This window comes from Falco rusticolus, chromosome 8, assembly GCF_015220075.1.
Source record: "Falco rusticolus isolate bFalRus1 chromosome 8, bFalRus1.pri, whole genome shotgun sequence".
NCBI lineage: Eukaryota > Metazoa > Chordata > Aves > Falconiformes > Falconidae > Falco > Falco rusticolus.
This window is the reverse complement of record NC_051194.1, coordinates 17,480,853-17,505,679: the sequence shown is the minus strand read 5'-3', so window position 1 is coordinate 17,505,679 and position 24,827 is coordinate 17,480,853. Positions and strand designations below refer to the sequence as shown.

The following is a 24,827-nucleotide window of genomic DNA, read 5'->3' as shown; positions in this document are numbered from 1 at the left end:
ACATCAGTTCCTGTAATATCATGGAATATCTTAATAAAAGTTAACAAGACATAAGATATCCTCAGTTTATAGAGACCTCATTAATAAGAGACTCAATATTTGGATAGATAGTAAATTTCTTAGATTGATGAAGTGATGCAATTAGATTCTACAATGCATGGATTTACAATTACTTTGTTCAACAGCAACAGGCAACAGGCCGTGCCTAAATTTAGGTGGAAATGGACTGATAACAAGTTCAAACTGCACTGGAAAACAACAAGCCACATAAGCTCATTTAAGTTCACTTTACCACATCTTTAGTCACCTCTGCCGTGACTCAGAATGTTGCAGTTCAGCATGTTGAGATAAATGACTGACAAGGTAATGTCACCCACGTGCATAGTCATAGGTAAAACTCCAGTCATCACTTCTGAACTGGCACAACTCTAAACAACATGTCCAAAAAGTGGAGACAAGTACATTAAACAGATTCATAAAGAGACATGTAGTTCATAATTCCTCCAAAAGCTACCGACAAAATTGTATGGAAGAGATTGCCTTGCCCCCCACCACAAACCTCTAACATTCAGCATCATGTTCCTACAACAGATGCTTTAACTCAAAACTCTATTTGTAAGGTACATTTGTATACAATCTAGAAGTGTTCTGGTGGCGGTGGAGAGAAAAAAATTAATAAAATCAGTCAGCACCACTAGTACAGCGCAAGCTACCAAATGAAACTGCAATTTGACCAAAGCTGTGACAAATAATTTTAAAAAAATCTTTATATAGCATTTTTACCTTTACTATCTCAGTGCTGACTAGCAGTATCTGACCTGAGTTTGAAGTTTACCTGTTTAAATACAAAGATATGTCGGGAGTCTTGGATTCCAAAGCACCAATGGAAGTTAACATAGAGTGTATCAAGCTGTCAAACCTAAAACCCACCGGGTTGTAAGATTCTTCCTCAAGATTTTTTTTCCTTAATGGATTTGAAAGGAGAAGCCTTAAAAAGCTTTCATCTTAACTACTGAGTTTTTTACTCAGAAAGCGGCTAACCCATTCACTAGAGGGAGCTTAAACTGTAATATAATGAATCAAACGAAGTAACCTTAAACTTCCATATAAATGCCAGTGTGGGAGAGATATCAATGGAACTAGCTTAAATGCTCTCTATTATTCAGCAGGAAGCACCATCAAGTTAATTTTTATCTCCTAAGAACACAACACCACACAGCACACGCATTACAATTTCTTAGCTTTTATTGAATAGTAATATTTTTCTAAACATAACTTTTTACAAAATACCTTACCTCTCAATCAAAAAATGGACAGCTTTAAATAAATATTTTCTCTTAAATGTTATAGAGACTACATTTTAGAAAGGAAGAGAAAGAAAGGTTTATTTTAAATATTAGTAAAAATACAAGAATTTATGGAGTTTCAAAAGAACAGTCCCACAAAATGCATAAAAAAATTCACATGCACCTTTGCAATCAGGTCAGTCTGAAAGCTGAACAATTACACATTGGGGGAAAAGCGTCAAGAACTCTGAATCCTGGAACTGGAAGAAGGATCACATGACTTAGCAGACTTCTCCATAAACACTGTCTAGTCTGTCTTGCTCAGGGTTGACCCCTATCCCTATCTTAGCATATAATGAAACTTCTGTAACAAATTCTTATATTTTAGGATAGCACTGTGCTTCAAACAAATAACAATTAACACATGGCTAGAGACTTGGCCAAGGTTCAAGACAAGGCAACACTTCAGGTCATTCTGCCAGGGAACCTAACAGGTGCCCGGTGGGAAGTTAGAGTATCACAAGAGCAACACTCATTAATGCAATCATACTCTTCATAAAACAAGGCAGATCAGTATCTAAGTGAGGAATCTGTACATCTATGTGTGATACAAGTTTACTCAGTACTTCCTACTGAAGCAGGACTCCAAGTTGTTCAGGTTGCTTCCAGAAACGTACTTTCTATTGCTGAGCGCATTGTACTTCAGAAGTTGGCTTAGGACATACATAATATGTTGTGTATTTTTTCTTTATTTTCTTCTCAGGCGTGACATTATTTTCTTTCGTATCTTCTTTTTCCGTAGTTTCAAAGCTGGATTCAGCTGTTAACCTACAGGCAAAGCAACCATTCTAAATACATATTTAGTTAATAAAAAAACAGTGCTAAAGTAAGAGCTTTAAGCAAAATCAACAAGCCAAGTGGCATACAAGACCATCCACACACAAAGACAGAGGAAACAGCATTTAAGGGTAAAACAAGACGACAATGAAGTGTTTTTACATCAGTCCTATTCACATGTCATCACTTAAAAGTATAGGCTTCCCCCCACCCCCTGCCACATGCCGAAATGTTTGGTAAAAAGATTACTGGAAGCATTAGCTGGTTGGAACAGCCTTTGAAATAACTAAGAAAAACAGTGGTTGTGCCATGCACATAAAGGAGATCAAGTCCACAAAAGCACAACTCCAAGTGAAAAGTCCATCGCATTTGTATTATGTTGCTAGAAGTCAAGAATTTTGCTTTAACACCAAGAAAAGGACTACAGCTTGATGCAACTACCCTGGTTTCCAACATAGTTCTGCACTGCTACTGCCTTTATCTTAATGCCTGAATATCTGAAAAGAAGTTGTTTGAAAGAAATGTTCAGGTTCCGCATCATTTGTCCACTGACAGGTTTTAGTTCTGCTAAGAACGTAAATGGGAATACAACTGCCACATTGCTGTTAAAGAGGGAAGTTAAAAACCAGTACCGAGACACCTAAGCACCATCAGATGCTTTGATTATTTAAGAATTACTTAAAAAACTACAAATGTGTCATTAGAACTAATTGATAAATAATGGCATTTACTCAACCAAATCACCCACAGCCATTTGACTAGTACAATTATTTCCACGGCAAAACAAGTTATGGGAAAATGGAGTTCCCAATTAAACATCACTTTACATACCAGCAGAAATTATATGCCAGTTGCTCACCATACCTGTCGAAAGCAATTCTCTCTAGTGACCATGTGGATTTCTAGTGCTGTCAAGAGCCTCCAGAGAGCAGCCCAAAACAATCTACAGCTGCTTTCAGTGGCAGTTTTTCCAAACAAGAATAGCTCCTACCCAGTTATTAGAGATCTATTTGCGATACTGAGAGATGCAGATGAAATGAGGACTACAAAAGGAGCTGTAACAAAAATGTTTGGGGAACATAGCTACAGATTCACACACACACCCCCACTCCTCAGTTCATCTTTACGCACAGATTATCAAATAAACTATTCTTATCCACTGCAAGCAACCTGCATATTATTTCCTATAAGCACTGTCTCAGGCTAAAGAGCAGTATGCTTTGCTGAGCATCTCCTCCAGGTCAGCGGTGTTTACTCCACCTTTTGCTCTGCATTAAATCCACACATATAATTCCGAAGACTAACCATTTTTTGTCCATAGTCAGCCTTCCCCCAGCTCCCTCCATTTTCGATGTGCTGCTACTTGCAAGTAGCCATTTGTTGGTGGTTACAACAAGAACCCATTACTCAAGGAAGGAGGAAAAGCATATTCTTAGTAATTGTCTTCTGGTCTACAGCTCAGCCTGTGCTCCCCTGGCAGCTGTAACTAGGGATGGAGAGCTTGTGTCTGCGCATCTGTTCCTAGGGTAGAGTCTCTCCATTTGACCCTCTGCTCTTCTGCCTTAGAACAACCTCTGTTCAAGGCCACCAAAACCAGTACTCTAGTGGCCAAAATTTCCAACAAGAATTCCCTATAAAAACACAGAACAAAGCAAGAACTCAAACCGAAAGGCCAAATAAACATTGAATTGACAAATTATGTTCCAAAGCAGCAGAATGAGATTTATACAAAATACTCCCCTTTTACAGTATTGGGTAATTCTGTTAGCATATAGTGTAACAACACTGGAAACCAAATTCACATCAGAAACATCACATTCTTTTTATGAAACTAAGCAGCTATTAGAATTAATTATTTGAAGAAAGAAAACAATAATCTTTTTATGCTTTGAATACACACCAAAATGTTTATGCAAGTCAGCATAACATAAGCTAACTTCCTAAGACTAGAACTATACTAATAAATACCTAATTTATCAGGGGTGTGACTGACCTGTGTAGATAAAACAAATAAGCCATTCCATGTATGCAAGCTACACTTCAGTTAATTACAGCTTTCATCTGGATCAGCAATAGATTGCCATAATTTGCTTCACTTATAAAAACCTTAGTTTATGGCAGTGAGTTTATGGCATTTCAGAAATGCCTGAAAATTCAAATAATGGAGCTTTAATGCGACAACGAACAGACAATCCAAGAAAATCTACTCTTTCATTCTGAGTATCCTGTAGTTGGTCTGCAAATGCTTCAGGACCAATTATTCTACAGCCTACAAGTTGCTAAACCGTGTTTTCATTGCCATACTGAATTTTTTTTTTTTTTTTTTTATAAAATACAAGTTTTACTAATGTGTAATAGATCATGTCTACAGGCTGGTACATATAACAAGGGACAAATGAATGAGTTCATTTAACAGACTCCCAAGTTAAAAGCTGAGCATCTTGTTCTGAAATCAAGTCTCATGGAGTTAAAAAAAATCAGCCAGTCCATATCGTAATCCTTTTCTACTAACCTTTGCTATAACACAGGAGCAGAGTGCTATGAACCAACCGCAAACCTTATTCCGCCTGTGTCACTCAGGGAGGAGGCAGCAGAAACTGGGAATGAGGGACCGAAGTGGAGCCCGAGAAGGGGGGCTGGTGTTAGGGGGAAGTTGTGGTGGGGTTTTTTTTTTCCTTTCTCACTGTCCCATTAGTTTTAAATGGCTATGAACTAATCTTCCCCAAATCAAGTCTGTGTTGCCCATGACCAATTGATACCTCATCCTGTTCAAGTGGGGGAGTGAGAGCAGCTGGGTGGGCATCTGACAGCAAGCCAAAGTTAACCCACCACAGTCCTCATACCAAGCCAGCTCACAGACCACCCCTTACAGCATCATCACATTTCATCAAGAGTTGCACAGGGAAATGGATGGCTCAGAAAGATGACAGTTAAAACACTTCCACTTAAAAAAAAAGAAAAACAACACCACAACAAAAACAAATGCTCGTGAAACTACAACATGATTCTATCAAGTTTTGACTCTGTAGACTCCCAAAGTGAGATGTAATGGAGGTTCTTTCTACTCATTTGAGGAAGATCAACTAGTCTCATCAGATGGAGCTTTACTTCCTGAGGATGAATGGCATGACTAAAACGCCAGAGAGAATACTAGTTACCCAGACCTCCTGCTGAGCCAAATGGCTCTAGGCATTTGAACAAAGTCCAAATGAGGCAGATTTGGTCTATGTAATCCAACTCAATAAAAGAGCAAATAAGGTCTTAGGCACACAAGCCTTTCTTCAGATCAAACTAAAGCAAACAACCTCAAAGGTGAATGCAAACTAAGTTGGGCAGCAAGGGTCAGAATTTGCTGTTTCAGCAGTTAAGAAAAGCATTTCAATACAGGAGTGTATCTTTTTATTGACCAGTTGGCCTAACAAGAGCTATCACTACCTATAACCTTCGCATTACCTGAATTACAATAGCAATTGATAATTAATAATACTCACTTAAATATTTAATATTTAGATCTTTAGTCTCAACTAGTACATGAGTGTTGAGAACATACCATAACCTAATCAGTACCATCACCTAATGAAGTATTCCAAAGTTTACTGCCTTTACACTTTTGTAAGTATACACACATGCACTACAGATACATACTTATGGTGTTAGTTCAGTTACCTAGTTCTGCCTTGCTTAAATCACATTAGCAAGCAAGACCTCAAACAAGTGAATCTGTCACCCAAACAAGTACATACAGATCACTTCTGACTACTACTACATCATCTCTTAAGCTGACAAAGCTTTTCAAACATCATTTTCTAGAAATGAAGTTTGCAATCCTTTCACAGTTATTTCAGCTCTTTCCGTTGTCACATTTCATGGACTGATAATGAAAGAGCTACACTAATTATTGCACAAAAACTACTCAAGTTCAAAAAAACCCCACAATGACCACAATAGCCTTTTCAGCCACAGCATCACATTTTACTTAACCCAAGGTGAAACACTGACAACTACCCATCATGCATATGCCAATTTTTTTTCCTCTCCCAAATTCTCAATTTTCAGGCGCACATTCCTGCTCAAGTTGCCAGTATTTTTTGCGCCTTTGCATTTAACTGTATTCCTACACAGGGTCTGGCCACATCCATCACAAAAATCCAGAGGTGCTTGCAGTGTTTAGAAACCCAATCTCTCAAACACTCAGATTTTATCGTGACTTCTTATTTCACAATAAATCACAACAGATGAGGGTGTTAAGTAAATCCTCACCATTATCCTAACATCATTAACTGGGGATTTAGTAGTTCCTAACACAATCAGAAACATGAACAGAACCTTGTGCCTTGATTTGCCTTTCACAGGTTCATACCACCATTGCTTAAAAGCTTTTATATGGAGTTTTGTGGAGGTTTTTTGTCCTTGTGTTGGTGGGGTGTTTGTTTTAAAATCTACTGATTTATGTCTTGTTCCTTATTTCAACCAACAGCAACAGATGGAAGATTAGAACCCCCCTCTGAACTACAACTCCATCTTCCTCTTCCACTTTTTCCACTCCTTTTGCTTTCAAACATCAAAGTGATTTCTCCTCCTCACCCACTCTCCAGTAGGTTTACCCCTTCATCAGTTCACATAAACTATTTTCAACAACTTCCTACTGGCAGACACTGTATCTTCCTTTCCAAAAGAAATATGAGGAAATAAGTTAAAACTTTTCACACCCAGGTCACATGCTATCTGTTCTTCCGTGTTGTGACAATGTTCTGTACACGTATCGTCACTAAATTTTCCAGTCCTCCCTCTCAACTTGCACCACCCACATCTGACCTCCCTGATCCTTCCTCCTCAGTAACACTCCCGGCATATTTTGACATAGGTACTGAAATAGCTATTTCTGCTATATTCCATCCAGACTCTTTCAGAAGATTGTACTATTTAAAACTGTTAATTGTATCTAATGCAACCTTAACTGATCTACTGATCTGGGAGTCAAAATATCAATCCAATTACCTTTGAATGCCATTAATTTTTGATATACTGTACAGATTTCCATGTGTTACGCCTTAATCTTTGAAGCTACTGTCATTCTAGATTAAATAAACTATTTTTACTAGCAGACATTAGCAAGTCATAAGCTCAAAAACATCTAGACTATCCCAGATTTTTTCTCCTCCATAACACCTGTTTATGAAGATTACGAATATGAACAGAATACAAAAGCATCAGCTGAAAAAAAATAATCCGCATTCCTTTTACCAAGATAAAGAGGTTGGAGCTAATTACTTGTCTAAGTTAATTTAACATCTATCAAAAAGTAACTTAATTTCTCAGTTCGGGGGGAAAAATGATCTTAATTTAGTAGTTGTTTTGCTAATTATCAGGCATTCAGCTTACAGAAGTCAGTTGTCGGCCAACATAAATAGCATCATTGTCTATTATCCTGTACAATGCAAATTCTGTCAACTCAAGTTAAGAATTACTGAATTTAAATAACTTTCAGGCTTTTAGCTGAGTCTGAAAGTTGATGAGAGCTGAAATTAGGTAGCGAACTGAAGCATGGTACCTATTGCCTTTGTTACTTTGATATGTAACACCAGTGTGTGGCAGCTTTGAAGGGACCAAGAATGCAGCATTCCTATTTCTGAAGTCAGAGCAAACCAAGCAAGCCGTCATGCTATCTGCACACCTTAAACATTTGCAAGTAATGGGAAAATTATTTCAGATATTTTACAGTTTCAAGAGTCTTTTTCATTAGTCATCATTTTAGTCTTTCTAAAAGGTATTGAGATGTTCAGCGTAGGTAGCCGCAACTGAGGAATTACACTGCATGCAACACTGAGGAAACAGATAAAGAATTGGATAGCATAGTTCAGGCAGCGAAAGAAAAGAGATGCAGGTCTCTGCTGATTGCCTTGACCATAGACAGAAGCTGACACTGACCTGGGGGCAGCTGAAGTCAAGGAATTACTTCCACTCCCGCTACATGAAGTAGAGGCATCATGGTTGTCATCTTCACTTTTAACTCTCTTTCTTCCTCTTTCAGGTACAACTACTTTTTGCAGTGCTTGAAAGGCGATATTTATTTGTGGTGCTTCAAGAATACGTGTTTTTGGAAAAGGATCACTTTTCTCCAAGTTCTTGGAAGTTATCTTTGTTTCTTCCTTAAGTGGTGACTGAGTGAGAGCAGCTTCGCTTGCTGAAGTATTTTTGCTGTCCAAGTATTCAGAAGTAGCATCCACTGGAATGTTCTCTATCTCCTTTTTAATTTCAGTGTCTTTAAAAATTTCTAAGAAAAAATGAATATATTTTTTGTACACAAGCAAAGCTGGAGTTAGCTTGTCCACCAACATGTTCATAATAAAACTAATGAAGAACATTTCCCATGACTAAAGATCTTTGAATAGACAACTTAGATCCCTTAAAGGATGTTCCTTCATATAATCTGTTCTCAGTAAGAAAGCACCCCAATAGAAGTTAGCTTGAAGAAGAAGAAGAAAAAAAAAAGAAATAAAAATCTCTTTCTCCCCCACCCACTCTACCTTTAAGGCTTTCAGATAGATGCTCTGACCTACATGAATATGCTTAAGTATTTTATTTCCATTTAAAGCCTGCTGAGTTAAGCTCCCACAACTAAGATTTTAAAATTAAATCCTTTAGGTATGGACAAGTACCAAAACCAATTCACCCATCTGGTTCCCCATTTATCTTCCTCCATAGCTGCAACTCCCTTGTTTCTGCAGATAGCCAGGCATCAGCTGTTCTTCAGGATATTAACCAAAGCCATCAAACAGTTTTTCTTCTAAATGCTTCGCACTTATGACAAAGCTCCTATCAGCTGCCTACATGCACAAAGCTGGTAGTTCTCATCAACTGTGAGATACTGCTACTATTAGGAAAATCACCTCCTGAGAACTTGTTCCCACCTACTTCAAATGGTCACCTAGCTAGCCTATAAAGCCTCTGAACACTAATTCGTACTCTTTCAGTCTTCTAAAATTAGTATTAGTATACATATTGAAGTAAGGTCCTTGAGCAAGGTAGGGCTTTTACTACTTCAGCAGGTTTTGGACCAGGTTATTATCAAAAAGAGAGCCATTTAAAAATTAGTTTATATCTGGAACGAACTCAATGTCCTCCTGTCTAATGTTATTCAACTTGAAAGCTGAGAAGATCAGATTTTTACTTTTTTTCCCCCCATATGGAAAAGTAGCATTTACCTCCAGGTTCATATTTCATTTGTAGCTCATCCAGCTTAACTCGCAAGTTCATATTATCACTCTGACAAGCTTGCAAACGCCTCTCAATTGCAAAGAGTTTCCTTTCAACTTCCAGAACCCTTTGGCTTTCATACAGCGCTTTCATCCTCTGCAAGGATAGTTCATTTTTCAAGGTTTCTGTTTCCTTCCTGGGGTAGGAAGAAAATACAGTCACTCAGACATGGTTTCTTTTAATGGTTTTTCTTGTTGGGTTTTGGGTTTGGGGTTTTTTTTTTGGGGGGGGGGGGGGTGCGGTGGCAGGGTATTTATTTGGTTTGGCTGGTTTGTTGTTGGGGGTTTTTTTAAGTAAAGCAGCAGATACAGAATCAACTAAGCACTCAGTGACTTTACATAAAAGTCTTTTTATATTTACACACTAGTAGGAAATGAAAGAGACCTATTCCAGTACAAGGCAAGTTTTCTCTTGAACTTGACCTAGAGCAGTGAGTTTAGTTACCAGAGACAGAATGCTTGTTAAAAACAAAGCTGTATGCTGAACAATGCACACATGCATACATAACTGGTTTTTATACATAACTGGTTTGAGGAACCATTCCTAACCTAAAAATTCACTGTTTCATTGGGGTTTTTCTACCCTGTGTATAAATTAATATAACTACTTCTATAACTGACAATGCAAGCTTTACAGTGTTACTCTAAGCAACCAACACAAAAATAATTCTCTTAATACTCAGTGCATGTCCTTGCCTCTGTTTCAGAGGCCATTGACTTCCACATCATAAGCACTGAATCACCATTCCTCAATGCTCTTTAATTAAGGTACCCAGATCACACCAGTTTCTCCTAACAGCAACAGCAGCTAGTGACAGACTTCTCAGGAATTCCCATAGCAGACCATTACCTCCTGCTTCGAGTGCAATATTTGCATCTGAGGGCTTAAATACAGTCCTGAGGCCAAAACACTATGGACTTGCTAATTAATAGATATGGAATCCACTAGCCAAAGAATACATCTAAACTAAGTGGTCCCAATAAAACATTTCAAATGTTATTATCTGGCTATTTTTACAAAAGAAATACATTCAAGCCTATAGACTTTAAGAAGCTTCAAACAATTCCCTTAGAGGTTAATTTTTTTAAAAAAATTTAAGTTCTCATTTATCTTGTATCTAGTATTAACAATGTTTCTAGAAGAAACAGCAGTATGAAATAGTTCTGCTGCTATCTTTAGCAAGAACAAGAAAAATGACAAACAGGTCTCAGTCCTGAATGAAGGTAAGACAGTTCCACAGCATTACAAACTGAGACAAGGAGCACATTTGCACATGCAGTCAGTGGACTACACACAAACAGTGACTAAAAAGGAAGAATAAGAAGAAGTGGCTGGAAGATAACCAGACTACAATGAACATCCAGGCCTCAGACCATTAAGTACGTACTTTGACTTGTCAAGTTTCAGCAGCAGTAAATCTGTATAGTAACCATCTTCTGACTCTCCTTCCTTTGGGCTACTCCTAGGTCTGGATTCTTCCATATTCTCATATAAAGTCTGACACACAAAAAAAAAAAAAGTCATGTTGTCAAATAGTGGCCTTTCAGATGTACATTAGCTTAGCCCTTAGTTTTCCACACACTTCTATGGAGAAGACTCATCACAGAAACATTTAAACATACAAGAGAGCTCAGATCCTCTGAGTACTTCCTCATTTGTTACACATGTCAAATAACACTGAAACTTGACAGTTCTCTCATTGTCTGAAAGAGAATGAAATTTTAAAAGCAAGTTCTCAACCCCAGAAGGTTTCCAAATAGCATTGCAGAACAGTTATCTTCCTCTTTACTTGAAAATACAGGATATTTAGTTAACCCACAAGGAATTGGTTACAGCCTTTATTTCCAAGCATCAGCAGCTAGACCCCGAAGAAATACAAGCCTTGTTACCCAGTAGCCAGAATCTCAAAGCAAGTTACATCTTCTAGATGAGAAAACTGGTTAATAGTAAAGGTGCCATAAATGCAATAAACTCTCCATACAATACATCAGTACCATGTGACATTCTAGGGGTTTTGGTTTGTGTTTTTTTCTGAAAAGGCAGTACTCAGATTTAGTACTGTCCCACAGATCTCATAGGCTTCTGTCAGTCATTTGAGTACAGATACTTTTGATGGTGGAATCAATCATTTTATTTCCTGACACTACTTATTTATAGCAGAGAGAAAAATAAATGCAGATCAAGCTTATACACAAGCAAGTTAGGAAAGCAATCAAATGTCTCAGTTGCTTACTAAAACAGGTTAAGCCTAGTTTTATGCCACTTCAGTTAAGTGCAGAATAGAGGACACTATCCTGGAAAGCATAATGCTAATGCATAAGCTTATACACCTCAGTTTACATTCCAAAGCCATTTAAGAAAGGTCCAAATGAGTCCAGTCCGTAAGAAAGGCTACATTTTTTCATTCTGTATGCACACAAACATCAGTAACATTACAATAGTGCATACAAGTGTTTTCATGTATTTCACACCTTCCAAAACTTTGACAAGATACTATCAAGTTGCATAAGAGGATTGAAAAGATTGTTTTACAAGGATGATTAAGCAATTCAGTTTTTCTAGGAAAGAGCATGCTTCAACTGCAAAGATACGACACATTAAGGAAACAAATATCCAAGAAATCCAATATAGTTGAGAGACTAAAAAGTGATAAAGCTTAAGTACACACAGTAGAAGTATGAAACCATTACGTCCTTCAAGAGAAAAAAATAAAACAAAATCAGGTGTCATAGCAGAGTGGACTTTTACCAAGTGACTGAATTTAAACACTACCGGTAACTATATAAAAGAAGAAGGTGAAGTGAGAATTGTTTATCCAAACTGGGGGTTGGGTCATACAGCATTTTCTGCTTCTCTGAACCTCAGAAGCATATGTTCTCCAGCTGTAAAATGGAACTTGGGTCTAATTAAGGTACGAGTAGCCTTCGAAACCCTTCTCAAACCTGAACATGGCCTTCAGATAGCTTTCATAATTGCTTTTGTTCTCATGTTTTAGCTTCCGATTATGACTTTTCCACTGAATTACAGACCACATACCTTAAATTTTTCTAGCTGTCTCACTTTGAAAAGAAGGTCTTCTACCTCACCGTTCTTCTGTTCCACCATTGACTGTAAGCGTTCCAGCTGCTCATATTCTGCCTGAGAGACTTTCATCTGTAGCAGTGTAGCCATTTGCATCTGGAAAAAAAGGCAAAAATAATATCTTTACAATAAATACTGGGTTAAGTGACTGAAAATCTCAGTCTCTTACCCAGAACGGTTAGGGTACTTAAGCCTTGTCATTCTAATCCTGAATACAGAAGCACACTGGATGCTTAAACTCAGTAATCTTCACAGTTATCATCATAACACTAAAAATCTTTAGGACAGCTGAAAACTTACTGAACAGTAGTACTGAGGTGTCATCGCTTTCTCCGTGTTGACTAAGGAACCTATAAAACGTACTGTCAACGACACACACAAGATTTCACATTCAAACTGTAAACACAGAGTCACCTAGAACCAAACTACAGTTCAGGCTTGCTTATCAGAGCTAAAATCATCTATCAAGAACTCACTGGGGGAAAAACAATGACTTTTAAAGCTTTTTTGTTGTTGTTACAGTTCAGGTTCTAAGGTACAGGTAACACTGAGTTTGCCATCTGTAATATTAATCCAAGAATTTCAGCTTCTACTCCTTCAGTGTAACACATCCTTTCAAGGAAAGGAACACCACCTGACATTACAAAAGGAGACGTTTATCAAAGAAGTCTTGATTTATAGCCAATTTTTCTGATGCTGTTACTGTAATAGTATCATAGCAGAAGGGCCTTAACACATTCAGTTAGAAGTGATACATCAGACATTTAAACAACTGGAGAAACAATATGCAATGCAGTAACGGAAAGACTTAGCAGGGTGTTAGTGGTAACTTTTTACCAGTCTTGCCAGTATGAATAAGGTAACACTGTAGGAGTCACAGAGAAGGGATCAACTGAAAAAAATTAGACTACAGATGAACAGAGAAAGCCAGAGAAGAGCATTTACCCTACAGAATCTCCTGTGAAGTAAAATATGTTGATTATTCTGTACACAGACAAGAGCTAAAAAAATATTCAATCATCTCCTCCTCATAGCTTCTGTAAGACATAAGGGAGGTAACATTTTAAACCCTACTGGCTGACTAAAACTATTCTTACATTTCCCAAGCCTGCGGACACCTAACCTTTTCCCCTTTCATTTAAAAGCCCACTTGTTTAGTGTCAGAACTGCAAGTCACAGTTGATCTACATAAAAAACAAAGAACAGAAACGTTAAAAAAAAAAAAAAAAGAAGGGATACTGTGGGCAATACACTAGACATGGTAAAACTTTCACAGTACTGTTTACATTCTGTTCAGCAGTCAGATCTTAAGAAGTCATCAGCAAATACCACATTCAGACATTCCAACAACTAAAGCTGCAACAACAGTTAGCTATAATGTGGGAATCGGCTCCTAACTGAAAAGATCAGTTAACTATAAATTGAGCTTTCACACACAGCATTGCAATGCAACACAAAGCAGAGAGGGTCCTAGGAGAGATCTAAGATGGCAGCTTCAGCAAAATAGCTGTCCCAACAAACTACCCATCTCCAATATCTATACTGAAAGAAATGTTATGGGAGAAAATGAGTAAAAACTGAAATTCAAATAAAAACATTGAATAGAAGAACAGGGATACCAATTTGCCTTGGTTCCTGGTGAATGTCTTCAGTATTAGGAATGTTTCTATGACTATTCAATCAGTACAACTGACTTACCCTCACATTACAAGAAAGTTTCTGAAGAGTCTATTTAATCATTTTACTCACTCAAATCTCATGTATTTAGCTCCATCTTTAGCTCTCAAGGTCAGATTTTAGTAAAAGAGAATTAATTTGCTGGATAGGTAGTTTTCCCATCCTTTAAGAATGTCGTTTCGATTATTTTCAAACTACTTCTCCACAAAAGCTAGGTAACACAAACCTGTATCTTAAGTATTACTCATTATCATCACTCTTGCTGTTTAAGCACGCCTCTCAGACTGCAAAATGAAAGCATCTAATCTTGTGTTGGAAAACCAGAAGACCAACATAAAAAGAGTTGGCACTTTTGCAGCATCCCCTTTACGTTATCTTGTAAATCAGTCTCTGCTATTAGTTCTCAACACTGCTATTAGTTCTCAACAGTATTACCCAACAGGCTCCCATCCTATAGAAATGTAGTCTAAATTAAATAGTTCTGACAGAAGGTAGGACTTCTTCTCACACTAAAGATAGGGGAAAGCCAGAAATGTATGGACAAATATAAAAACAAGAAAGCAAAATTGGGGGGTGGGCCGAAACGGAACAATGATCAGAGGACCAAGTACAAGCCTGCCCTTTCCTTTACATTCTTTCCTGACAACCACTGTTAATACACAAGTAAATGATTCATGTAGTACAAGGATTAGGTAAGAAGAGAATCACTGAGACAAATCGAATGCTAGTTTGACTGACAAGAGTTGCATTTTACTTTTATCCATTTAAAAACAGTAAGCAAACACAGTGCCTTCAGATAACTTGGACTTCTAGGATAAGGTAGAAGCACTAATAGCAACAGAAAAACACCGAGTTACTGTTGAAGTCAAATAGCACAACAGTCTCACTTGTTTTTTCTCCCATTTCCCTCCCCCCAGGCTACTACATCATAACAATCATCAAATCCTCTTGCCTGTGTACTAAAGCATTGCCTCACCAGACCCCAAGGAAACCCTGGAGTATTACAGTAATGGTCATACCTTCATTCTTTGCAATTGTTCTCTAGTGAATGCATGCTGTTTTTGTAGTGACTGATATTTTATTTTCACACTGATCAGCTGTCGTTCCATTTCTGCCCTACGGTCCTCCACCTACAGAACATTGTTAACAATTATTACTACAAAAATTATAACACTTGTCACTTGGATGATGAGTTTTACAAGGAGATGTTGCCAAACAACTGATGTTCATTCTACAAATACTGCTTTTCCAGCAACAATATTTGAAAATATAAGCTATTACCATAACCTCCAAGATAAAAGTTGAAGACTGCTGTAGCAGCTGAAGCCCAATCAGTAAGGCACAATGGGGTTTTTTTGTTCTTTTGATATCAAAATAAAGTAAAAGAACATTTCATATGCTTCAGTGTAGCTGCAAATAGTTTTGTCCACAGGCATCAGAACAAATAGGGTTTTTAAAAAAAAAAAAACAAACAACAAAAAACCCCCAAAAAACCCTGTGTACCAATTCAACCCATTTCCTGGGTTTTGTCAGGAAACAGAGTAACTTCTTACGCATTTAACAGCAGCTAAACTCTTATTCTAAAACCCTCCCAAATGTTCACACATCCAGACTTTTTCAGCATGTTTTTAAAAGACAGCTTTTATCAACATTTTTTATTATTTCACATACTATCTTCCGCATTAAAGAAGGCTTACCAGCTCAACAAAACTACTTGGAGCTAAGAGCGGCAACAGAACTGTCACGAACCCTCACTCCCAACTTCTATATTGATAGCCAGGTAACTTAAAGTGATTCCATTAAGTTTATAAGTCCTCAAACTCAGCGTGCACATAAAAACTGTTTTCCATAGCTCAGTTCCTAGATAGTTCAACACTGAAGTAGTATTTGAGGAATAAAGATTCATGCTGGCCAGATTAGGTACAGATACTCTACTATTTTCAATGCAATATAAGAAATAAAAAGTCAAGGAATTATTTCTTCTCTGTATATTCTCAGTTATCTGTGACATAATTGTACCTCAGCAAAGAGAGAATTGCCTTTACTTGCAGGGTCCAAAGATTGTTGCACTGCCTGATCCAGCTGAACCTGAAGCTCTTGATTAGCTTCGTGAGCTTTCTGGATTAAAGCAAAGAGAATCTTAGTCACTTAAGCATCTGATGTACTGCATATATGAATGAATCAAATAGCTTTACCTCTTTTTCATTTCCTATACCTTCAGCACAGATTATATTGTACTGCAGTACTTAAACCATGCATACAGCTCTACACAGAGACAATCGATTTTGTTTCACTAAAAGGCTTAACATTCCATTTGTCCTTCAGGACAAAAGCACAACTCAAATCTTTAAAGGGAAACTTTGATATTTATCAATGGATCAGTGGTATTGAGACTATTAGCCTTGCTGTGTTTTTTTGCCACATATCCTCTACTCCCCAGTACAAAGCTTTCCAAGGCATTCAGTAGGAACTTAAAATAAAAAATGAGAATTGTACCAGTGACCTGTGAGAAGGTCCTGCTGCGAGGCAGAACACTGCCATGCAAAGGGTGTCCATACCCAGCCTTCCACAAAAGAAAGGCCAATATAGACAGTATTTAGCAACAGGCAATACCAAACATTACTAGCCGATGTCCTTCCCCCACCCACCCTCCCAACTTCTTTTTCCCCTCCCTCCTTCAGAACTCCTCTCACAAAACTCCTGGTGTTTCACTGACAAGTTAACCACAACTTGTGGAAGTCAAAGATTATCTACCACTGTTGAGTAAAATTAAGACAATACCTCTAACTCATTACAGTAATAAACAATTTCTTTTTCCCTTTCTTCTTTTTCTCCTTGTACACGCTCCAGCTGATTATGTAAGTTACTGTTTAGGAGTTCTAATTGTTCTTTACTGTACTGCAGCTCATTCAGCTTTTCTTCAATATTGGCCTAAACAACAACAAAAAAATCACGTACATAATAAAAAGATTTTAAAACAATTTTTAGAAAAGCAGGCCCAAGTGAACCAAACAGGTCTGTTAGTAGTAATTACTTTCAATACAAATTATTATCTTGAAGTTATATTAAAATCTAGTTAAGGCTATTATTCGGTCTGTGCATATTGTCTTACTAGTAAGCCAATCATAAAGGAGCAATATACATAAAGCATCTAAAAATGAAATAATGAAATGAGCAAAAGCACAGAATGTTATCTTTAACTAGCCTATATTCTAAATAATTAGGTATTAGTCACACACCTTCACACTTTCTAGTTCAGTGAGTTCTATCTGAAGACTGAGCATTTCTGAAGACATGGTCTCATGTACACGTTCAGACATCATATGTAGTTCTTCTGATCTGGCAGCAATTATTTCCTTCTGATGATCCACTTTGTGTCTCAATTGTTTCTCCGAGAGTCGGGTTTCATCTAGTTCTGCTTTCAGGTTTTCCAACTTAAAGACAGTTGACAACTAAGTTGTACGATTTTATAATAAGTTCTTGAAAAGCACAATACTTTTGACACTGTTCTAATTACAGAAAATGTCTTAGAAATACACCTTACGAGTAAACTTTTAAAAACATCTTTTGAAGTGTGATGTAATTCACAACATAACTATGCAGATGTTTGTTAAAAAACAGCTAAACAAGCCCCTCTATATTATAACTATTTATTAGATTTCATTGGTATTAAGTGTGCAATTATGAGTTAAATACATAGTCTTTAAAATCCTATAAGCAACCTTTTAACTGTTTATTAGTTGCCAAACCTTGTTTTTAAGGTCACTGATTTCTCGTCCATAGACTCTAGCAAGCTGTTCTTTCTGTTTATCCAGTTGCACATTTTGCTGTTGCTTAAGGGACTCGCATTCAAAATTCAAGCTTTCCAACATTCGATTCTTGAGATCAATTTCTCTTTGAAGAGAGTATTTGTCTTGCTCAAATTTCTGAAAGAAATAACATACTAATAAACCTAGAGGTAATATTCCTAAATGCTTAGGGAACAACGTACTAAATACAGGGTCAGAACCAACACAATAAAAGCCTGAAACTTGTAGCTCATTCAACCTCTTTTTGTAGTCCGAATTGGGGAATTGTCATACTCATGTTCCAAAAAAACCCCCAAAAACTGCTCTCAAGTTTTACAATTCATTTGGTTGGGTAATATTGCCTTCCTTAGGGAAATCGTATATTTCTTTGCACCCAACATGAAGGGTGCAGGCACCTGTTTTGCAAGTGTGACAAAGAAATTTAGCAAGAGCTTACATGTCCTTTCTACCACCATTGGACACAATTATATTAAAAACTGTTACAGCCCATCCAGTGTTCTCCTACTGCAGAACAGCTGGGTTCAGTGTTTGGTAGGAACATCCGAATTGTTTACTGTTTTTAATAAACCCCATCAACCCTTCCAGACTGCAGGATTCCTTTTTAATCAGCTTTTCTCTATGCCCAATTGTATATGTTTGCTAATTATAAAGGGCAGCTTCATTTTACTCTTCCATTCAGCTAACAGTTAATAAGAAAAAGTAAGAAGAGTCTTGAAAGTAGAAGAGGTAAATACCAAAACCAAATCAATTTAAAGATGCAGGATTTTTTTTTAATAAAATAATATTAAAACACAAGCCAGAATTAAAAAAAAAGGCACGTAACAAAACTAAAAGCTGCCAGGTATGAAATTGACCTCTGTGGCCTGAACACCAGCGTATCAAAGACATGCTTTAGCTCTCACATATATAGGACAAGAATTTTAACTCAAAGACAGTGCACAGAAAAGGGTTGGGAGAGCAGTGCTGGCCAGATCCAGGAAAGGCAGAAACATCTACAGACTTCTACAAAAAAGTAGATTTTTCTGAAAGTTTCTTGTGCCTGCTGTTAAAACTTACACTTGTGTTCACAGTAATTGCTTTGGCTCTCAGATTCCAAAGAGGAGAGCCACAGCTTAAAAAGCTCAAAACAATCTGTTGAATAACCATAGTTCCCACACAAGATGTTATTCTACTGTATGTAACCACATAATTCCTTCCTTTTCCCCTTGTAATCAGTTACTAACGGATCTGATTCACAGTAGCTTAGCTCATAACTTTGTTCTAGCCTATAACATAGGATTACAACCTACGGATGCAGCTTCACAACACAGTAGCTACCATCTCAGGCAGTCAGCAGAAAAATATGATCCTGCCCTGCCTTCCTTACGACTTGTGCTTTCCAGCTGCCTATCTTGCACTAACCTTACCAACAGCAAAACTGATCGAAATAAGTTAGTGTTCATTCAAAACAGCAGGGTACTCTCAACTCTCCAGCTGTTTAAAAACAAGAAACAAACACCAAACTAAAAACTACAACAAAACCTCAAACATTTTAGCTGTATCACAAGGGAAAGAATGGATACACACCCAGAAACAGGCTAAATTAAGAGAAACAGTATTTCTGAAGCACGGGGCGACTGAAACCAAACAAGTATCAAAATTAAAATGTTCATGACAAATGGAAGAGACTTTTCCAATTAGAATTTTCTTGAACAATTACGAAGAAGAAAACCAGCTGACTAAATAATAACTCTATATTTCAACACTACACTACTCTTTTCTGAGCTGTAAAGAAATGTACTAATAAATTCAGAATCCCTCAGTATTTAGAAAATTGAAAAACTTCACTACAGAAGACAGTAATTTTACACTCTTGCTGCTAGCATTCCTTTTACCGCTTCACATGATAACAAATCTTACAGGGCAAGCATGACATGAGTTAATTGCTAAACATGCCCAAAACACATGCTCTAAAACAAATTTACTTTAGCACTTACTATTTGTTTTACGTTAAGGGTAATTAATTCTACATGGTACTGAATACTTGATGCATAATTAGCTATCAAATCCTGTCCCAGTTAGATAAAGTTATGCCCAATACCTCAGAGCAGAAATAAAAAGGCCTCCCTACAAGTACTTAAACTAAAAGGGTTTATTAAAATTATACTAAACTCTAAAAGAGATTTCAAACACCTGTGATATTCAGAAAATAGTTAAAATAAAACAAAGTTCTTGACTGCTTTTTCTACTTCATGTTTAAAACATCACCTCAGTTTTCTCAGTCAATTCACGGCGTGCTTGATCCAACTGATTTTGAACTTCACTATGGGACTCCAACAAATGCAAGCCATATTGTGCTGCCTTTCTTTGCTCATTCTCTGCTTCCCTCAGTTGTTTTTTCAGATTTAAAATGGTCTCTGTCTCCATGTTTCTTCCTTTTGTTGCTTCAATACTGCTAACACAAAATGATGAAAAAAATATATTGAAGTTACAGCAGTTATTCTGGAAGAAGTTATTGATTTCCTTCCTTGATCAGGATTCAAGGATATATTTTTGCATTACTACAAGACAAAAAAGATAGCTCATGAACAAACAGTTCTGTGACCAGTAAAATAATAACTATTTCTCCATAAACTTGGTTAACATCTGACTATGTCATAACTAATAGCATGCAGCAAAACAACTCCTGCGTACCCAACCTGGTTTCCTAGCACGCTAGGACCAGAGTTAATCTAGTATATAGCTATCTTGCCATATACAAGAGAAGGCTAGGAAAGAGCTTTGTAAAAATACTTATGCTTATCACCAACTATTTCCTCCAGTATTATAAATAAAGCCACACTAAGTATAGCATTTCTCATGTACACAAATAACACTTAGGATTCATGTAGGCAGCTATGTTAGCAGGATAGTTTACCCCTAATAAGATTATTTGGGATACAGAAACAGATAAAGGTAGTTGAAGGCAAGAGTCAGAAATAGAAGCCCTGTTAAAATATATGGAATTTTAAATCAGGTATTTTTATTCATTTATATTAAGTGTTTAATGGAGTCTTTCATGACTGTTTTCCACTTTAAACATCAGTTGCTACAGGTAACCTAAATAACCATCTCTTTGTCACATGTTTCAGAAAATTCACACATTTCTTTGAATCGGAACAAAAGACACAGGTAAAGATAAATGTTGCAAAAAGTTAAGGCAAAATAAATCCAAACAAACAAAATACTTTTAAAAATAAAAGGCAAGTCAAATTAAAACCATAAGCTTGTATGACTGCTTGCTCCCAAATCTACTAAACCAGCACACTGCAAAAAATCCTATTAAGACAGAAAATGCTAAGCTACTCAGGCTTCTGAACAACATAAGCCAAGAGTTCTTTCAGAAGGTATGCAGTAACAAAGATATACATATATATATATATCTGCAGCTGATTTTTCCAAGCCAGGGTGGTTCATAACTTCTATATAACTTCAAGATTAAAGTAGTTCTTCACTGAAGACCTGCTGTGTTTTTTCTTTTTACATAAGCAATTTAGTTATTGCCATTCCTTACTGGCACATACATTATTTTTATGAAAATTAGCAAGATGTTGGTTTTAATCAAGAGCAACTTTCACAGCTCAATACAGGAAAGTTTATTTTTAAGAGTCATTTTTGTAACATACAGCCTTTGGTTTTTTTGATTATTTTTTTTGGCTAACTTTTATTCAATATGGGTAACTCCACTAGGACTTTTTACAGGAGTTTCCTGTAAAAGAAAAATAAATTTAACATGCAGAAGTACATCATGCCAAAACTGTGCTAATTCCTTTCAGAAGTACAAGATAGAAATTATCATATTCTGGTTTTTGCATTGTTCGTCACTTGCTGTTGTTATCCAGGTTTAATGCATACAAAGAGACTTTACCCAGCCAGGCTCCAAACCATCACTTTTTCAACATTAACCACTGCAACACTTCAAATACTGGTTTTGCACACTTATGTTAACATATGCCAGTGAAAGACAGGATTTTTGCAAACCTAAAACTAAGAGTCAACAATTACCCATCCAAGGACGGTTACAATGTATACCATTTAACCATCAAATTTTAACAGTAGGATGTAGCAATACAAATATATAGGCAACCACTCCTGGTGTGCATTATAAAGATTAATCCATCCTAATTTCACTTCATGAACAGTATTTTAAAAATAGCTTGACTTTCTTATCAAACGGTATAGAGGCAACAGAGCAATATGATTGCTCCTAGCTTACTAAGTTACATTGAGTAACATTTTTAACTAACGTTTTACCTCAGAAGTCCATTTAAGTCTTTCTTGACCTTCTTCTTCTACTCCACCTCTAAAAGAAAGAAAAAAAAACGCAGTAGTTGTCTAGTCCAGATGAGCATAAACTGCCATTATAGCACAGTCCTTCATAGCATTTCTTTTTGCAGAAATGGCTTAAGGCCTGTGGCTGTCTCATGAAAATGCAGATCACAAGCTAAAACCCCACAGAAATGCAAATCTTATTCAAATCTTAGTTGAGGCAGCTGTCAGATAGTTTACAAACAGCCAGACCAGGCAATATTGCCAAAGGATAGATACTCTGCAACTGGCCTGGGGGAAAGTAAACTGGCAACACCCAGGGTCACCTTCTCCTAGCATACATAATTTTTAAGGGCTGTTCAGGGATTTTTATCTTGCTCCCTACTAGCCCCATCCATATCTTTTCTATGTTCTCCTCCAGTTTCACATACAATATCTTTGAACTCCTAATAAATCATTTGCTGGATGACATAAAAAAAAAAAAAAGACCTTAGGCTTTTCTTTAGTTTTATAGCAGAAGTATGAAGCAAAAGAGAAATAGCTTTCCTATTCACACATTCCTTGCCAACTACTAGGGGAAACAGCAAGTGTGCCTTTCGGAGCACAGACATCCTCCATTTTTTATTTGTCAGTTTTGAATTAAATCGATCGGACAAGTCCAGGTAGCTCTGCCCACAAAGCCGTATGTATTGTTATACAGGGAAGTAATTGCCTGCAATTTAGTTACACTTTAGGTCAAGTAAACCATCCTGAAAATAATGTTTTAAGATAAAATAAACTGGTAGTAAGGTGAGCAGGTGGGGGTGGAAATAATAGAAATCAGTCTCCATTTGGTCTACCAAGAGTTACAAGAGTTACTCACTTTTGACCAGCTACCTTCAAACATTTCATGATGCATTATTCTGTGCTGAGGGGTCCAGACCTTGAGTATTCAACCATTTAAGTACTCACTGATAAAAATAATAGGGTAGGATACCAAAAGGCGCTCTCCTGGCATGCAAACTTTTCTCTCCCGCTCTACGACTGTTCTTCTAGTTAAACTGCTATTCCTAAGGGTGGTTTACAGTATGTAAATAATAATTTAAAAAATTTAAAAACTAATAAAGAGCTATTCCTAACGGCCACATACTTTCTGATTTATTCAGAAGCACCTGCACAGTCTTCTGATCACTACCATCGTTAGCAAGATCGTTTCCTTCCCTTAAGGCAGGTATTCCCATCACAATTCAATGCAGTTCCTTAAACAAGTCCATTTCTTCACCTACCGTGTTCCACGCTCAAGCTGAAACACTGCAGGGCTATACAACTTCCACAAAACACGCTCTTGGGTGGGCAAATATTAGAAAAAGAAGAAGAAAAAAAAAACCAAAAAAAAAAGAAAATCGGATTACAAGCTGACCTTTCAGTCGGGAGCCGGTAAACCCGCGGCTGGCTCCGCCGGCGCTTGGCTCGCACGGCGCGGCGCCCTGCTCGCTGCGTAACCCCCGCGGGCCGTTACCGCGGGTCCCCCCACCGGCGGCCGCCGCGCCCCCGCCAGGCCCTGCCGAGGCAGCCAGGCGATGACTCACCCTCGGGCTCGGCTTCGCAGGACATCGTCCCCTGCCCATACTGCCACCCCAGCGGGCGAAGGGGGCGCAGGGCGGGTGCACTCCCCCGCCGCGGCACCTCAGGGGCCACAGGAGAGGCGGCACGGGCAGGCGCTGGCTGAAGGAGGCCACGGATTCCCAGACGCCGCAGCACGAAAGGTGGGGAGGGGGACAGGAGCCCTCCTGCACGCACACACACACACCCCCAAAACACGGAGCCCCGCCGCTGCAGAGAAGCGGCCACGAAGCCAGCCCCAGCCCCCCGGAGAGAAGACCCGCCCCCCCTTACCGGAGAGGAGAACCCCTCGCAGCGCCCACGCCGCGCACCGCTATCCCCGCCCGCCGGCCGGCGCCGCTCCCACAGTTCAAACGCGCCTCCACGACGCCACCGCGCCAGATCTCGCGAGAGCAGCTGTACCCGCCCCGCCTTTTCCGTTGGGCTCCGGCGCGCGTGCGCGTCTGAGGGGCGGGGTGGGGATCGGCGCAGCCGCGGGGATCTTACTCCTGTGATACGCGTTAAAAAGCGGTTCCTCCTTTACGCTGGGTATGGTATGGAGTATGTATGCAGGTAGTGGCAGTGTGGAAGGGTGTCTGAGCAGAGACAACGGGAAGTTTTGCGATAAGAAAAGGAAGGCGGCTGTTACCGGCTCTCCAGCCATACCTAGCCAGAGCGCAGGAGGCTGGGGGTTTAAGGGGCATGCTTGGCTCCGGAGGCGCCGACTATGGCACCTCATTCAAAAAAAGTGCACAAAGTCATGAGAGTCAAAGTATATGGAGTCCTACATATTACCAAGGAAACCTGTAAAGCAGAGGGGTCATCTCCCACACGGTATTCTGCAGGAGAGTTTTTGGTTTTTGCAGCAGAATTCCATAAAGAGTCTGTTTTTTCCCACTACCCACTTTCCTCCTCGTGGAAATCCCCATTTCAGCAGGGACTGCTGGGGCTGCCTGCCCCTGAGGAAATGTTACTATCTTCTTATTCAGCCAAACCTTTCCTTAGATTCTGT

General features: G+C 38.2%; 1 protein-coding gene across 6 annotated transcripts; it reads right to left on the bottom strand.

Annotated features, from left to right (window-relative positions):
* Positions 1-1,250: 1,250 nt before the first annotated feature.
* SPDL1 (spindle apparatus coiled-coil protein 1) lies at positions 1,251-24,234 on the bottom strand. Of its 6 annotated transcripts, XM_037397846.1 has the most exons (14): positions 24,110-24,232; positions 23,500-23,557; positions 22,220-22,268; positions 20,195-20,378; positions 17,888-18,064; positions 17,378-17,572; positions 16,920-17,069; positions 16,158-16,256; positions 15,158-15,268; positions 12,417-12,557; positions 10,768-10,877; positions 9,329-9,516; positions 8,052-8,397; positions 1,251-2,114 (listed from the first exon to the last, which is right to left on the bottom strand). In XM_037397846.1, the coding sequence occupies exons 4-14, from the start codon at positions 20,351-20,353 to the stop codon at positions 1,967-1,969; spliced, it is 1,824 nt and encodes a 607-aa protein (XP_037253743.1). In that variant the 5' UTR covers positions 20,354-20,378; positions 22,220-22,268; positions 23,500-23,557; positions 24,110-24,232; the 3' UTR covers positions 1,251-1,966. The 6 variants fall into 6 exon arrangements, with proteins under 6 accessions (XP_037253743.1, XP_037253739.1, XP_037253740.1 ...); XM_037397842.1 differs by lacking the exon at positions 1,251-2,114 and having other exon boundaries at positions 4,454-8,397; positions 22,213-22,268; positions 24,110-24,233; XM_037397843.1 differs by lacking the exon at positions 1,251-2,114 and having other exon boundaries at positions 4,454-8,397; positions 20,195-20,381; positions 24,110-24,233.
* Between the last annotated feature and the right edge of the window lie 593 nt (positions 24,235-24,827).